Here is a 14,458-nt window from a genome sequence, read left to right on the forward strand (position 1 = left end):
AAGCCCCGAGTCTTGAGCACTGAGCCCCCGAGGACTAGCCATGAGCCCTGAGCACTAAGCCCTGAGTCTTGAGCACTGAGCCCCCGAGGACTAGCCGTGAGCCCTGAGCACTGAGCCCTGAGCCCCCAGTCCCGAGCGCTGAGCCCCGAGTCCTGACCCCAGAGTCCTGAGCCCCAAGCACTGAGCCCCAAGTCCCAAGTACTGATCCCTGAGCCCTGGGCCCTGAGCCCCAAGCACTGAGCACTGAGCCCTGAGTCCTGAGTGCCGAGCCCCGAGTCTCAAGCACTGAGCCCTGAGCCCCAAGCCCAGAGCACTGAGCCCCGAGCACTGAGCGCTGAGCCCTGAGCCCTGAGTCCCAAGCACTAAGCCCTGAGCACTGAGCACTGAGCCCCGAGCACTGAGCGCTGAGCACTGAGCCCCAAGCACTGAGCCCTGAGCACTGAGCCCCGAGTCCTTAATACTGAACCCCGAGTCCTGAGCACTGAGCCCTGAGCGCTGAGCACTGAGCCCCAAGCCCAGAGCACTGAGCCCCGAGCACTGAGCCCCGAGTCCTGAATACTGAGCCCCGAGTCCTGAGCACTGAGCCCTGAGTGCTGAGCACTGAGCCCTAAGCCCTGAGTCCCGAGCACTGAGCCCCGAGTCCCAAGCACTGAGCCCTGAGCCCCGAGTCCTGAGTGCTAAGCCCTGAGTCCCAAGCACTGAGCCCTGAGCACTGAGCCCCGAGCACTGAGCCCCAAGTCCCAAGCACTGAGCCCTGAGCACTGAGCCCTGAGCCCTGAGCACTGAGCCCTGAGCCCCGAGCACTGAGCCCTGAGCCCCGAGCACTGAGCCCCGAGCACTGAGCCCTGAGCACTGAGCCCTGAGTCCCAAGCACTGAGCCCTGAGCACTGAGCCCCAAGCACTGAGCCCTGAGCCCCGAGCACTGAGCCCTGAGCACTGAGCACTAAGCCCCGAGTCTTGAGCGCTGAGCCCCGAGGACTAGCCATGAGCCCTGAGCACTAAGCCCTGAGTCTTGAGCACTGAGCCCCCGAGGACTAGCCGTGAGCCCTGAGCACTGAGCCCTGAGCCCCCAGTCCCAAGCGCTGAGCCCCGAGTCCTGACCCCTGAGTCCTGAGCCCCGAGCACTGAGCCCCAAGTCCCGAGTACTGATCCCTGAGCCCTGGGCCCTGAGCCCCGAGTACTGAGCACTGAGCCCTGAGTCCTGAGTGCCGAGCCCCGAGTCCCAAGCACTGAGCCCTGAGCCCCAAGCCCAGAGCACTGAGCCCCGAGCACTGAGCGCTGAGCCCTGAGCACTGAGCCCTGAGTCCCAAGCACTAAGCCCTGAGCACTGAGCACTGAGCCCCGAGCACTGAGCGCTGAGCACTGAGCCCCAAGCACTGAGCCCTGAGCCCTGAGCACTGAGCCCTGAGCACTGAGCCCCGAGTCCTTAATACTGAACCCCGAGTCCTGAGCACTGAGCCCTGAGCACTGAGCACTGAGCCCCAAGCCCAGAGCACTGAGCCCTGAGCACTGAGCCCCGAGCACTGAGCGCTGAGCACTGAGCCCTGAGTCCCAAGCACTAAGCCCTGAGCACTGAGCCCCGAGCACTGAGCCCTGAGCACTGAGCCCCGAGTCCTTAATACTGAACCCCAAGTCCTGAGCACTGAGCGCTGAGCACTGAGCCCCAAGCCCAGAGCACTGAGCCCTGAGCACTGAGCCCCGAGCACTGAGCGCTGAGCACTGAGCCCTGAGTCCCAAGCACTAAGCCCTGAGCACTGAGCCCCAAGCACTGAGCCCTGAGCCCCAAACACTGAGCCCCGAGTCCTGAGCACTGAGCCCTGAGTGCCGAGCATTGAGCCCTAAGCCCTGAGTCCCGAGCACTGAGCCCCGAGTCCCAAGCACTGAGCCCTGAGCCCCGAGTCCTGAGCACTGAGCCCTGAGTCCCAAGCACTGAGCCCTGAGCACTGAGCCCCGAGCACTGAGCCCCGAGTCCCAAGCACTGAGCCCTGAGCACTGAGCCCCGAGTCCTGAGCACTGAGCCCTGAGCCCTGAGCACGGAGTGCTGAGCACTGAGCCCTAAGCCCTGAGTCCCAAGCACTGAGCCCAGAGTCCCAAGCACTGAGCCCTGAGCCCCAAGTCCTGAGTGCTGAGCCCTGAGTCCCGAGCACAGAGCCCTGAGCACTGAGCCCTGAGCCCCGAGCACTGAGCCTTATGCCCCAAGCACTGAGCACTGAGCCCTGAGCACTGAGACCCGAGTCCTGAGCACTGAGCCCCAAGCCCTGAGCACTGAGCACTGAGCCCCGAGCACTGAGCCCAAGCACTGAGCCCTGTGCCCCAAGCACTGAGTAATGAGCCCCGAGCACTGAGCCCTGATCCCTGAGCCCCAAGCACTGAGCCCTGTGCCCTGAGCACTGACCACTGAGCCCCAAGCACTGAGCCCTGAGCCCTGAGCCCCAAGCACTGAGCCCTGTGCCCCAAGCCCTGAGTACTGAGCACTGAGCCCCGAGCCCCAAGCACTGAGATCCGAGCCCTGAGCACTGAGCCCTGAGTCCCGAGCACTAAGCCCAAGCACTGAGCCCTGTGCCCCGAGCACTGACCACTGAGCCCTGAGCACTGAGCACTGAGCCCTGATCCCTGAGCCCCAAGCACTGAGTAGTGAGCACTGAGCCCTGAGCCCTGAACCCCGAGCCCCAAGCACTGAGCCCTGAGCCCCGAGCCCTGAGCACTGAGGCCCAAGCACTGAGCCCTGAGCACTGAGCACTGAGCCCTGAGTCCTGAGCACTGAGCCCCAAGCCCTGAGCACAGCTCCGCTCTGCAGACCATGGCCCTGACCAGGCTCTTCCGGCTCCTACAACAGAAGCATGAGTTCTCGTCGCAGTTTCAGGACCAGTGAATCTGGGGGCTCTTCTCACAAAGTGACTCGGCTTGTGGGTGGAACACCGGGCTGGGTTCTCTCCTCTGGGCAAGCTTCTCTTGCCCCTCAAACCATGTGGCTTGGGAGTGTGTTTCTGGGTTTATGTTTTAATACAAGTGCCTGGGATGTTCAGTTCAGTTCAGTTCAGTCGCTGAGTTGTGTCTGACTCTTTGTGACCCCATGAACCACAGCATGCTAGGCCTCCCTGTCCATCATCAACTCCCGGAGTTTACTTAGACTCATGTCCATTGAGTCAGTGATGCCATCCAGCTATCTCATCCTCTGTCATCCCCTTCTCCTCCTGCCTTCAATCTTTCCCAGCATCAGGGTCTTTTCAAATGAGTCAGCTCTTCGCATCAGGTGGCCAAAGTATTGGAATTTCATCTTCAGCATCAGTCCTTCCAATGAATATTCGGGGCTGATTTCCTTTAGGATGGATTGGTTGGATTTCCTTGTAATCCAAGGGACTCTCAAGATGTCGTCTCTGCCTGGGATGTACCATTTTATTATAATACAACCAGCTAAACCATGCTGTGAAGGTCGACATAAATAGGCCTGAAAGGTTTCCTGAGACCACGTCTTGAATCTCATTTCTCCTCCTTCAGACCTCACATCTTCCCTCCTCGGGTTACGGACGAGGAGCCGCTGTCTCTCCGAAGCGGACGAGTCCACTAACATGACCCACTCGTGTGGCGTCGGCAGGTGCCCCTCTCGGGGAGGCCAGTGGGAGAGGGATCCTGGCTCAGCTGAAACACACTTGAGGCCACGGCGCCCAGGAGAACTCCAGGTCATTGCCTCCCATGGTCTCCTTGTCCATGGCGGCTGTGAGAACCAGCATGCAATTCTGTAGTCACCTCACCAGCAAGCCAGATGCTACCAGAAAGCGTTCTCTACCTGCACCGTGAGAAGTCAGCGTCACAGACAGCAGAAACCCGTGTCATGGCTGAACTCCCTCTGAAAATCAACACGTCATCAGAAGGCTGCGTGGGAAGCTGGGGCCAGGATAAGGGTCGTCTGGGGAAACGAACGTGATGACATCAGGCTGGTGCAGGTGGAGCTGGTCCCCTTCACAAAGGGGGTGCCTCCCAGTGGGGCCGGGACATGCGCCCCAAGTCCTGGAGGAAAGCATCAGGGTCCCGCCAACCCTCGCCGCCCCTCCGGCCTCTGGAATCACTTGTTCCGTCTCCATGCTTGACCAGCACCTCCTTCCCTGGCTGGGTCTTTCTTCCCTAAATTGGCCAACATGCTCAGGGGGCTTCTCTGCCGTCAGATGCTGCTGGCTGTTGGGTTCCCCTTCGCCTGACCGTCCCCACCTCTGGACATAAGCACACGGGCGTGCCTGCAGTCCAGGCTACAGCCACCGTTTCCTCTTCTTGGCTGTTCTTAGGACTCAGCTCAGGACAGCCTCCAAGTTCAAATGACCGAGTTTCTCTTCGGGAATGAAACATCCACGGATGTGAGTTCTCGAAGGAGTCAGTGCTGAGACCGACACTCACAGGATGCCATCCAGTGGACTCGGGGAGAACAATGGGAAGAAAATACTTTTTCACGTAGGGTTAGGGTAACGCTCATTTCCCGTGTGTCTGTGAACTCTGAGACCCTGTTGAGCCCACACTGGACAACTTCACTTCAGCTCTGAAATAGAGGGTCTTACAGGAACCTTACGTGTTCCCACTGGGAGCCACGGTAGGGTTTTTTGCTAACCGTTGTTGCCTTTTTGGTCCAGAAGCCCAACAACAGTGTGTGTCACAGTGGATGCAGCCTGACTCTTGTAGACAAGGTCGGGGAGCAGACCAAGAGGCGCCAGGCGAGAAACGCCAGCCTCAACGATCCAGCCTCTCTGGAAACTGAGCTCAGCTGGGAGGCAGGTTGAGGGACCAGAGACCTGCTCTCAGAGGGTTTTTGGAGAACTTGGACCTGATTCTCCAAGCCATGCTTTCAGTCTGTATGCAAAGAGCCCGATACATCTGTTGTGCTGTGACCTGGCGGTCTGGTGGGAGATGGAGAGACAGGGCAGCCTGAGGTCTCGGGGACCCCACCCTGCCCCACCGTGACTGACTGCTCACTTTGGAGTGTCACGCAGGGTGGACAGCTCTCCTGCTGTGCCAGTGGGCGGTGAGGAAAGGGAGCGGGCAGCTGAACCCTCTGTTATGGCCAAGAGGAACCCCGCGGCCGGGGGGAGGCTGCATCAGAGGGTCGCAAACCTGCTGGTGCGTCGTGACAAACGCTGCTGCCCTCTCTTCTGAGTAAGGGAAACCGCACGGAATCATCAGGACGAAAAGTCCAGAGTCACCCCTGCCTGGAGCAGGAGACTGGGTTTTCCATCCCATGAAGCAGGAGCCAGAGAGCTTCCACGTTGAGCCGCAAGACATTCTAGAAAGTTCCCAAGTCAGGTACTGGGGGCAAGGATAAGCCCCAGGGCTGTGAAGTGGCTGGGGGTCATGCAGGTCTCCCGTGTGCAGACCTAACTGGACGCCCCAGACGCCCCTCCCAGGAAGTGTGGTCCTCGTGTTAACAGCATCTTCCTACAGTGGAAACTGAGATCCCGTGAAATAGTCTTTGCCATGTAACATAACCAGGTTTCCATCTGCTCTACACAAGGGTGGTTCGAGAACTCCACGGGGGTCATGGGAAGTCTCTTTTCTGAAGATCCTTCCCTGGTGGCTCAGTCAGTAAATAATCTGCCTGCAAGACAGGAGACCTGGGTTCGATCCCTGGGTCAGGAAGATCTCCTGGAGAAGGGCATGGCAACCCAATCCAGTACCCTTGCCTGGGAAATCCATGGACAGAGGAGCCTGGCGGCCTACAGTCATGGGGTCGCCAAGAGTCGGACACGACCGAGTGACGAACACTTTCTTCGAGGACAACAGATTTCTTCTCCGTGTGACTTGCAAGACTTCTTTAAAACAAGTAACATACCTATACACACATCATACACACCCCACCACCACACGTGCACATGTATACTGCACACTCACACATACACATGCCACCGAGCACACACACATGTGCATGTATGGACACACACACTCACACACAGCCCCCTCCTGCCACCCCTCTGTGTCTCCCAGACTCTAGGCAGCCACCCAGAGCCCCCTGGCCCACACCGTGTACCTCTTTGGAGAGCCGGGTGAAGAGGTCCCCTCCGCGCAGGAAGTCCAGAATCAGGTAGAGTTTCCCCTCGGTCTGGAAGGCTGCAGACAGAGAGAGGTGAGAGCGTTTTTCACAGTGCCTGGGGTGGCCGTCATCCCTTGGGGCCAGCGCTGAGCGCTAGGAGCCCGTCTGTATTTGGCTCAGACAGCACCGTGTGGTCTATAACGCCGAGTCATTTCAGACGCAGGCCTGGGGCAGGGTGGACAGTGTGGGGGGCAGCGCTCGGGGAGAGGGGGCCCACGGCAAAGAGCTCTGCCTGCGCTTCTCACGAACAGTCCGGAGACTATTTCTCATCCTCTCCTACCCCCTCCCTCCCCTTCTTTCTTTCTCAATCACTAAGGGGATTGAACGACACGCAGGGAAAAGTGTCAGTGGGTCCCCGTGCTCTCACCACCCCTGTGAACACCGGGCCAACTGGGTCTCGTCGGAGAGTCGGCTTCGCTGTGAGCTGCCTGGGGAGGGGCTGGGCGACTGGACCGTCCGGAACCACCCTGCCCTTCTATGGCGCTGCTTCGGTGCAGCTCAGGGTTCAAGGACACCCGCCGCCCGTCCCTCCTTTGGGGACCGCACTGGGGATGGGACAGCCTGGCTACTGCACCTGGCGGCCATGGGCTCGTGTCCTCGGTTTGGCCCGAGGGCCACAGGTGGGGGCGTGCGGTCCACGGTTCCGCCCCCACCCACCACGAGCAAGGGCATGCCTCGGTCAGAGGGGTCTGCGGGCATGTGAGGGTCAAGAGAAAGTAATGCCTGCAGCCACCGGACGGTCAGTCCAATGCTACCGCTGGCCCGTCACGTGGCATCTGTGTCATACACAGAGGGTCTGGCTGGAGGGGGCGCTGACACCCCCACACACTCGGAAACTTCATTTACTGAACGTCAAGGCCAGAAACTTATAATGTTGGGGTTTTAGAAACGCAGGGCTTCCCTGGTGGCTCAGCTGGTGAAGAATCTGCCCGCAGTGTGGGAGATCTGGGTTCCATCCCTGGGTTGGGAAGATCCCCTGGAGTAGGAAATGGCAACCCGCTCCAGTATTCTTTCCTGGAGAAACCTATGGACAGAGGAGCCGGGTGGGCTACACTCCATGGGGTCGCAAAGAGTCGGACATGACTGAGCACACACAGACCATAATGAAGCTTTACGATGAAAGGGTGATTCACTTCTGCCAGGATGTCTCTCTCCATCTTTGACCTGACTCGGTCCCGAACTGCAAGACAGAAAAAAATGAAGACTTTCAAAGGCAGGAGTCAGGTTCTGGAGAATGTGGAACACAAAACTTTAGATATAGATAATTTCCCACTTTTTTTTTTTGTCACAAACTTCTCAAACAGATACAGAAGTTTAAAGAGCAGGCTGAATGGCCACTCCTGAAGCCTCCACCTGGATTCAACAACTGCTCACATTTGGACACATTTTCTCTTGCCCTCTCTTCCCCACACATACACACGTTTTAGCCAAAAGTCTGATAATAAATCATCGACACCATGACCTTCCACCCCAAGTGCATTTATAACACACGCAGCATCTCCTAAGAAGAGGACAGTCTCTTACATAACCCGAACACGACTGCCAGCCCTAAGGAAACTAACCCTCATTCCATAACATCATCCAGCTCCCCGTCCACATCCCGGTCCTGCCCTAGGTCAGTCACAGCTGCTGTTTTCCAGCACAGGGTTCGCTCAAGGTTCACACAGCACCTCTGATGGTTGCATTTCCTTATTCCTTTTGCTTATCTTTTTCTCCTTGCGCTTTCTGTGGGCTTTTAGGGTTAAGTCCAGTTTTCTTGTAGCCTGTCTCCAGTTGTGACTGATTGTTGCCTTACTGGTTGCTCTAACTCCTATATTTCTTATGAACCAAGGTTAGATCTGGAGGCTTTTTAAGGTTGACGGCAAACATTTTTGGCAAAAACACCTCCTGGGTGATGCTGCAGGCCCCAGGGGCAGTGGGCGGGGCAGGGGTGCTGTGCTACCCCTGCTCAGGGCTCTGAACTCCACTGGGTCAAGGCGGCAGGTCCTCTGCCTCCCATTGGAAAGACGCACAGTTGCTTTGTAAGTAAGCAATAGCCTGAGGGGTGACGTTTTAGTGCCGGACGGCCTGTGGGTCCCTTATGATTCTTCATTGGTTACCTCGCATACGGTCCTTGCTTGGGTCATTTAGGGTCACAAAACGGCCATTTTCTCATTTCTGATGGGACTAGGAATCAAGAGGAACACCCCTTCTCTCACTCCTCCTGGGGATAACTGTGAGCTATGGATTTTAAAACATGAGTCTGTTCTAACAAATCACAGTATCATTCTTCTCAGTGCTGACACTGTCCAACGTGTAGTCGTCTGGGAACACAGACGGAATAAGTTTTGAGGCAAAAATAAATGAAAAACAAAGTCACTGCTTGAGAGTAAGAACAACGCCAAGATTCCCACGAGCAAACTGGTACACCCAGGGCAGTGTCCAGGTGACCTCCTACGGCCCCGCGTGTGTGAAGGCAGAAACTTCCCTCAGGAATTCCTAAGTGTGGCAAGTATGATGAATATCACCCTCAGAATCGGGTATTTAAGTCATTCATTCTTTGGCCTTTTGACATATACTTAAACCTGGGTCTCCTGCACTGCAGGCAGATTCTTTACCCTCTGAGCCACCAGGGAAGCCCTTTATTTAAGAAGTCCTTCCCAAAGGATGGCTATAATAGGGGGAAAAAACCCACAAAAAATGGAAAATAACAAGCATGAGTGAGGATGTGGAGAAGCTGGTGGGAGGGTAAAACGGTGCAGCCCCTGTGGAGAACCTCCTGGCAGCTCCTCACAAAGTTAAACACAGAAATGCCACAGGACCCAGCGCACCCACTCCCCAAGAACCGAAGCAGAGGTTCCAGCAGATCGCGCACACCCAGATCCACAGCGGTGTTAGTCACAAGAGCGAAAGAGACAGAGGCCACCCACGTGCCTACTGATGGATGGCTGAATAAACAAAAGGGGGCGTGGCCACACAGTGGAGTATTACTCAGCCCTGAAAGATAAAACTCGGACACACACTACAGCAGGGATAAGCCCTAGAAACACTAGGCTAAGCAAAGTCGGCCAGACACAAAAGGAGAAGCGCCACACGATCCTACTCACACAGGACTGCAGCTGCAAGAGAGGACGCCCTGCGGCAGAGTCCAAACGGCTCTATCAGGATGCACCCCCAGCCCAAGCTCATTCGTCACCCGGTAGTTCTTTCTTATTTATTTAGTTTTATGAAAGTATGGTTGCCAAGAGGTGGGGGGTGGTGGGGAGGGATGGACTCGGAGCCTGGGGTTAGAAGATGCAAACAGACTGCTACATCCAGGATGGACGCACAGCAAGGTCCTGCTGGGGAGCACAGGCAGCCGGAGTCGAATCCCGAGATAGGCCATAGCAAAAAAGAACATAAAAAAGAATGTGTGTGTGTGTCTAGCTGAATCCCTAATAGTTCTGACCCCGGCTCTGCCGCCGCTCAGGAGAACCAACGAGGGGACAAGCAAGACAATCCCCAGGGAGACGGTACAAGGAGTCGCTCCATTTCCTGCCTGTCCCGGGTTACAGGCTCCGGTGGCTCCGCCAGTGGCAACACCAAAGAAAGGGTTTCGGGGGAGGAAACAGACCCTGAATCCCTTCCTTCAGTAGAAGACGCAGAGGAGGACGGCTGCAGACCCTGAAGGGGCACATAAGCGGTGGGATCAGGACGATGCCCCTCCAAACACCCTCCCCATCTGAGCAGGAGACCCTGGACGAGACACGTGGAAGGACGGGGGGCCACAGCAGTGCCGGGGGCCAGGGGCTGCCCGCTCCCCAACGAGGGCAGGCAGGACGCCTCTCCGGGCAGCTCCTCGGGGGAGCCTCGTCCGAGGCACTCAGGCTCCTGGGGAGGGGCCGCGGGAGACTGCTGTCTGCCCCCCCCACCCCGGGAAGTCCTCCTCCGGGAGAAGCCCCCCCACCAATGATGCGATCCAGAGGAGCAAGCGGCCAGGGAGAGGGGATGCTGTGTTCCTACACCCTCCCTGCCATCTCCTCGCAAAGCTCACTCTATGACTCCGGATAGGAAAATCGAAACATTCTCTAAATAGGGTTGATGCTATTATCATTGAGCTCAGATCTCTCTGGAATGAGGAGCACTGCTTAGTCACACAGCTGATGATGGTGTTCGTAATGGAAACCAAAGGTCGTAACAAGCCTGGGGACAGAATCAGAAAAAGACACCTTATATTCAGATTTCTAAGGTTTGTCCAGTGAAAGTGGAAAAATGAATATATATTCCCTCTCTACATTTTACACAATAAATCCCAGGTCTATTAGAGAGGTAAGTGCTTTTAAAAGCCATGAAAATGACAAAAAAGATGAATCAAATACTTATCTGAGGTTTGGGTGGGGATTTCTTTATTTTTAAATAAAAGCAATGAAAGAAATAACATAGGAAAGAGTGATAGATTCAGTTACAAAACAAGTTTCCCATCCAAAAGGTCATAAAAAATTAAAAGGCTAACAAAAAACTTCGAGATTATCTGAAACAGACGGCAAAAGGGCCAGGAGCCTAAATACATCATACTAAACATAATACTTACTGTGCTTAAAGAAACAGAGGAGAAACCAAGACGCCAGCCCCAACAGTGAACTTAACGCAGCGCTGATAAACACGCCCGTCTGGGGATCACGCTTTCACAAACAGGTTTGTGAGACTGGCCCCAGGGCATCAACTGGTGAAACACAACCCACGGGCTCCAAGGCGGCAGGACCACGGAAAGGCTGGGCGCGCCCACGGCAGGACTGGGTCACTGCAGGCGGCTGACGAGGGGGGCGACTGGGTCGGGCTGACACCACGGGGAAGGACAGCTGTGCCACGGATGGCCCTTCAGAGGTGAGACCGCGGGTGGGAGGCCAGCCCTCCGAAGGCGATGAGGGACCTGGGGCTGCACGTGCAGGCTTAGCCCTGCAGGGCCCACAGCCCGCCCGCTCAGGGTGGTGGCTGTCACTCGGGCCATCGGTGATGGAGCGAAAGGCCTGGAATGCTGCCTTGGCCACCTGACGGGCAGCTGCAGAGCCGTCCCTCCACTAAGAAAGAAACTGACATGACAGCAAAGGCCTTGTTTCTGATGCTGCCTCTGGAGGCTTAGGATTCCAAGGGATTTTCAGTCCTAAGACTGAGATGCAGAAGAAAAGAAAGGAGCCCAGAGAGGTGCTTCCTCCATCCTTCCACTGTTACCGGATCTGCGGGTTACAGAAATGATGAAACACTCACACAGCCTGAGACGAAATGTCACCCAACCATCTCCTGCTGGGTGGATCCAGACCAGCTCAGCGCCTGGAGCCAGGCCAGCACCTCCCTGAGATGCCTACTCTCTGGTATCCCACATGTGAGTCCAGAATTGAGTGGGGCTTGACACTGTAGATGCAAAAAATCCTCATGTTCTAGGCTATTTTGAGATTCACTAATAAATCGTAGGGCCTTCCCAGGGGCTCTAGTGGTAAAGAATCCGCCTGCAATGCAGGAGATGTGGGTTCAGTCCCTGGGTCAGGAAGATCCCCTGGAGGAGGAAACGGCAACCCACTCCAGTATTTTTGCCTGGAGAACCCCATGGACAGAAGGGCCTGGCGGGCTACAGTCCATGGGGTCGCAAAGAGTCGGACATGTGACTGAGCACGCGCACACACGCCACAAACAGCAGACACTGGGGAGAGATGAGCATCTTCCATACTTCAGACCACCCCCGTGGACGATTAAGACGTGGTTTCCATGGCTGCTTTTGTAACCAACCTCCGTTAATTACACTGTTTTTACGCTACATTATACATCCTGTCCTATGGTATCATTATGTCACATTGTATTCTATTATACAGACACTGTGTTTCAAAAGAAAAGGACGGCTGAGATAGAAACAAGTGTGGTCTCTTCAGTCAAGGTGAAGATGGCAAATGACCAGGGGGGAGGCGACCTCAGGAAGGCCCGGGTGGCAGGGACGTGTAAACGTACAGCAGCACCTGGGGGCACAGGGCACGCAAACCCGCGTCTCCCGCGCTCACAGGGAGGCCCGAGCCTTTTAACTGGAGCCGGACACCCGGCTGGCGATGAACTCAGCCTCTGCCCGGCTGAGTGACCACAGTGACCACCTCCCAGCTCTGTCCTCAAAATCCTGCTGGATCTGAAATTCTGCCCTGAGCAGACCCTGAATGCAGAATAAAGTCCATCTTCACACAGGATCCTTTAGCCTTCAAAGGTCAAGTTCACAGCACAGAGGGGCTTCCCAGGGGAAGCTGTGCTGCTCATCACACCAGAGAAAAAAGGGAGAAGACCCGAAATGATGCAAATTAAAGTGTCAGCCATGCTGATGATCATATCAGGCAGCACTCCTCAAGATTTGCCTTTCCATTTCTCTAAAGCAATCTAGATCGTGGAGCCAAGACCGCCACGGTTACTTAACTAACTTCTTTGCCAGAGACCCTGAGCGTTAAGTCTTCAGTCCGTTATGCTTTCACGTTTACAGGCACTAAAGATGCAAGCAAATGAAAAATGTATTCCCTACTTTTTATCTACAATGTGAGAGATACAGCTCTGGTAGAAAAGCACATATCAGGACACCAAGGCGTGTCCCAAACTGAAGCGCTTTGTGTCTTAGGTCACCCGTTGGGAAACAGGTCCCCTGGACAGGGAACACCCCAGGGGCAGCGCGGTGAGGCTTCCTGATGGGGAAACGATACCCTGTGGGTGGGGGCAAGGCTGGTCCCAGGTGCCCCTCACCTGGGAGGGGATGAACGTGGAACCCAGATGCCACCAGCCCCAAATCACGCGGTTCTGAGTGTGCGGCTTCACTGCCGTGCGCCTCGATTTCCTCATCATAAAATGCAGCTAACACTATCAGCAAGGGCACTGAACTCGGGGACTTGGAATCTGCCTACTACCTCCCTCCCCCGTGCACCCCACCCCCCGACGAGGTGAATGAAATGACAGAAAGGAATTAGCATGAATATAACATCTGTTCAGACTCAGGCACTGACTGAGCTCAGTTTCTAAGGCAGTGCTTTTAAAACAAAGCATCTTAGTGTAAGAGAAAAGGAAATAGAATGGTGCCCGAAACACATTCTGAGGCTTGAAACTGAGTAGGCTAGGTTTCGTGATGTAGTCATTGTGAACAGGATCCATGCATTTCTGTCCTGTACCTGCTGACGCTCCAGGGATGGAGTCAGAGCTCTCCTTGACGAAAGGATAGAGGAGGGCCAGCCCTGCGGTCCGAGAGACAGCCCGAGAGGCTCAGAAGGCGCCGCTGGGACCCGCCCTCTTCTCTCCTGGCCAGGCTTTTGCTGGAACCTACCCGCAGCTGCCAGGAAACCCACGAGGTGCCCAGGACGGTCTATCAGTTACTTGCTAACATCGAGATTTTGCCATGATACTTTTTCCTTTAGAATCAACAGGTCACCAGCCATTTCCTTCAAAGTAGGAAATGTGTATCTCCTCTGGGCTTAGAAAGTTGACTTATAGAGAAAACAGCTGAAAAGTTAGGTGTGAGAACACAGTGAAGTCCTGTCGGAAGACTACCACGGTAAAGACATACCGCATAATAAAAGCTGTCTCCACGTTACGGAGAGATGTTTCAGTTCAGTTCAGTTCAGTCGCTCAGTGACCCCATGGACTGCAGCACGCCAGGCCTCCCTGTCCATCACCAACTCCCAGAGTTTACTCAAACTCATCAGCTGTCAGTAAAATGAGAATTCTACAGGAGTGTCCTGGGGTGGGAGCTTGTGGTCCCCAGCACGCGCCGGGCATCCTTGGCAACTGACGTGACTGGTGGCGACCAGCAGACTCACAGGCTCGTCACGGAGCTGCAGGAACCAGGACTGAACCCAGACGTACGTCTTTCTAACCAGATGGTGATGAAGGACCCGCCTCTTCCTTCCTGCACTCCATCAGACCTAAAGCAAGCCTAGACAAGAAGAGAAACACCTCCAAAGCCAGTCTCCAAGGAGAAGAGGCTCAGAAATGAAGGGAGGGGCTCGGAACCTTGTGCAGGCCGCGCTTCACGCGCGTGGACGAGTGTAACCCTCACATCAGCAGCGCTGTAAGGGAGGTGCTATCGCTGCCGTTGCCTCAGTTAAGCAGAAGCCAGCGGCGGCCCGGAGAGGGTACCCGAGGTGGCACAGCCAGACGGAACCCCAGGGTCCAGCGTTTGCGCTCCCAGCCATCGCATAAGTGTCCCCTCACTGGCGGGGCACAGGGGACACCCGTATTCTCATGCCCAGACCACGTCCAGACCCGACATGACTCCAGCGCTCTGTAAGCGTCCCTCAGGGCACTCCAGCCTGTTAACCTGTTAACCACCTTGTTAACGTGGGTGACATCCCTGCTGGCTGGTCACTACACAGGGGACGGAGATCCATCCTGCTTCATTCTGGGCTCAGGCTTGGGAGCACG

The 14,458-nt window shown here is 55.9% G+C and overlaps 1 protein-coding gene across 3 annotated transcripts in view; it reads right to left on the reverse strand.

The window, feature by feature from the left end:
* Positions 1 to 14,458, reverse strand: part of RPS6KA2 (ribosomal protein S6 kinase A2) — a 330,758-nt gene that overhangs the window by 59,983 nt on the left and 256,317 nt on the right. For all 3 annotated transcript variants that reach the window (XM_055536180.1, XM_055536181.1, XM_055536179.1), the window contains 2 exons: positions 7,170 to 7,250; positions 6,008 to 6,087 (listed from right to left, as the gene is read on the reverse strand). In XM_055536180.1, coding sequence (XP_055392155.1) covers positions 6,008 to 6,087; positions 7,170 to 7,250 — 161 coding nt within the window. The remainder of the gene's footprint in view (positions 1 to 6,007; positions 6,088 to 7,169; positions 7,251 to 14,458) is intronic.

Source organism: Bubalus kerabau, chromosome 9 (genome assembly GCF_029407905.1).
Source record: "Bubalus kerabau isolate K-KA32 ecotype Philippines breed swamp buffalo chromosome 9, PCC_UOA_SB_1v2, whole genome shotgun sequence".
NCBI lineage: Eukaryota > Metazoa > Chordata > Mammalia > Artiodactyla > Bovidae > Bubalus > Bubalus kerabau.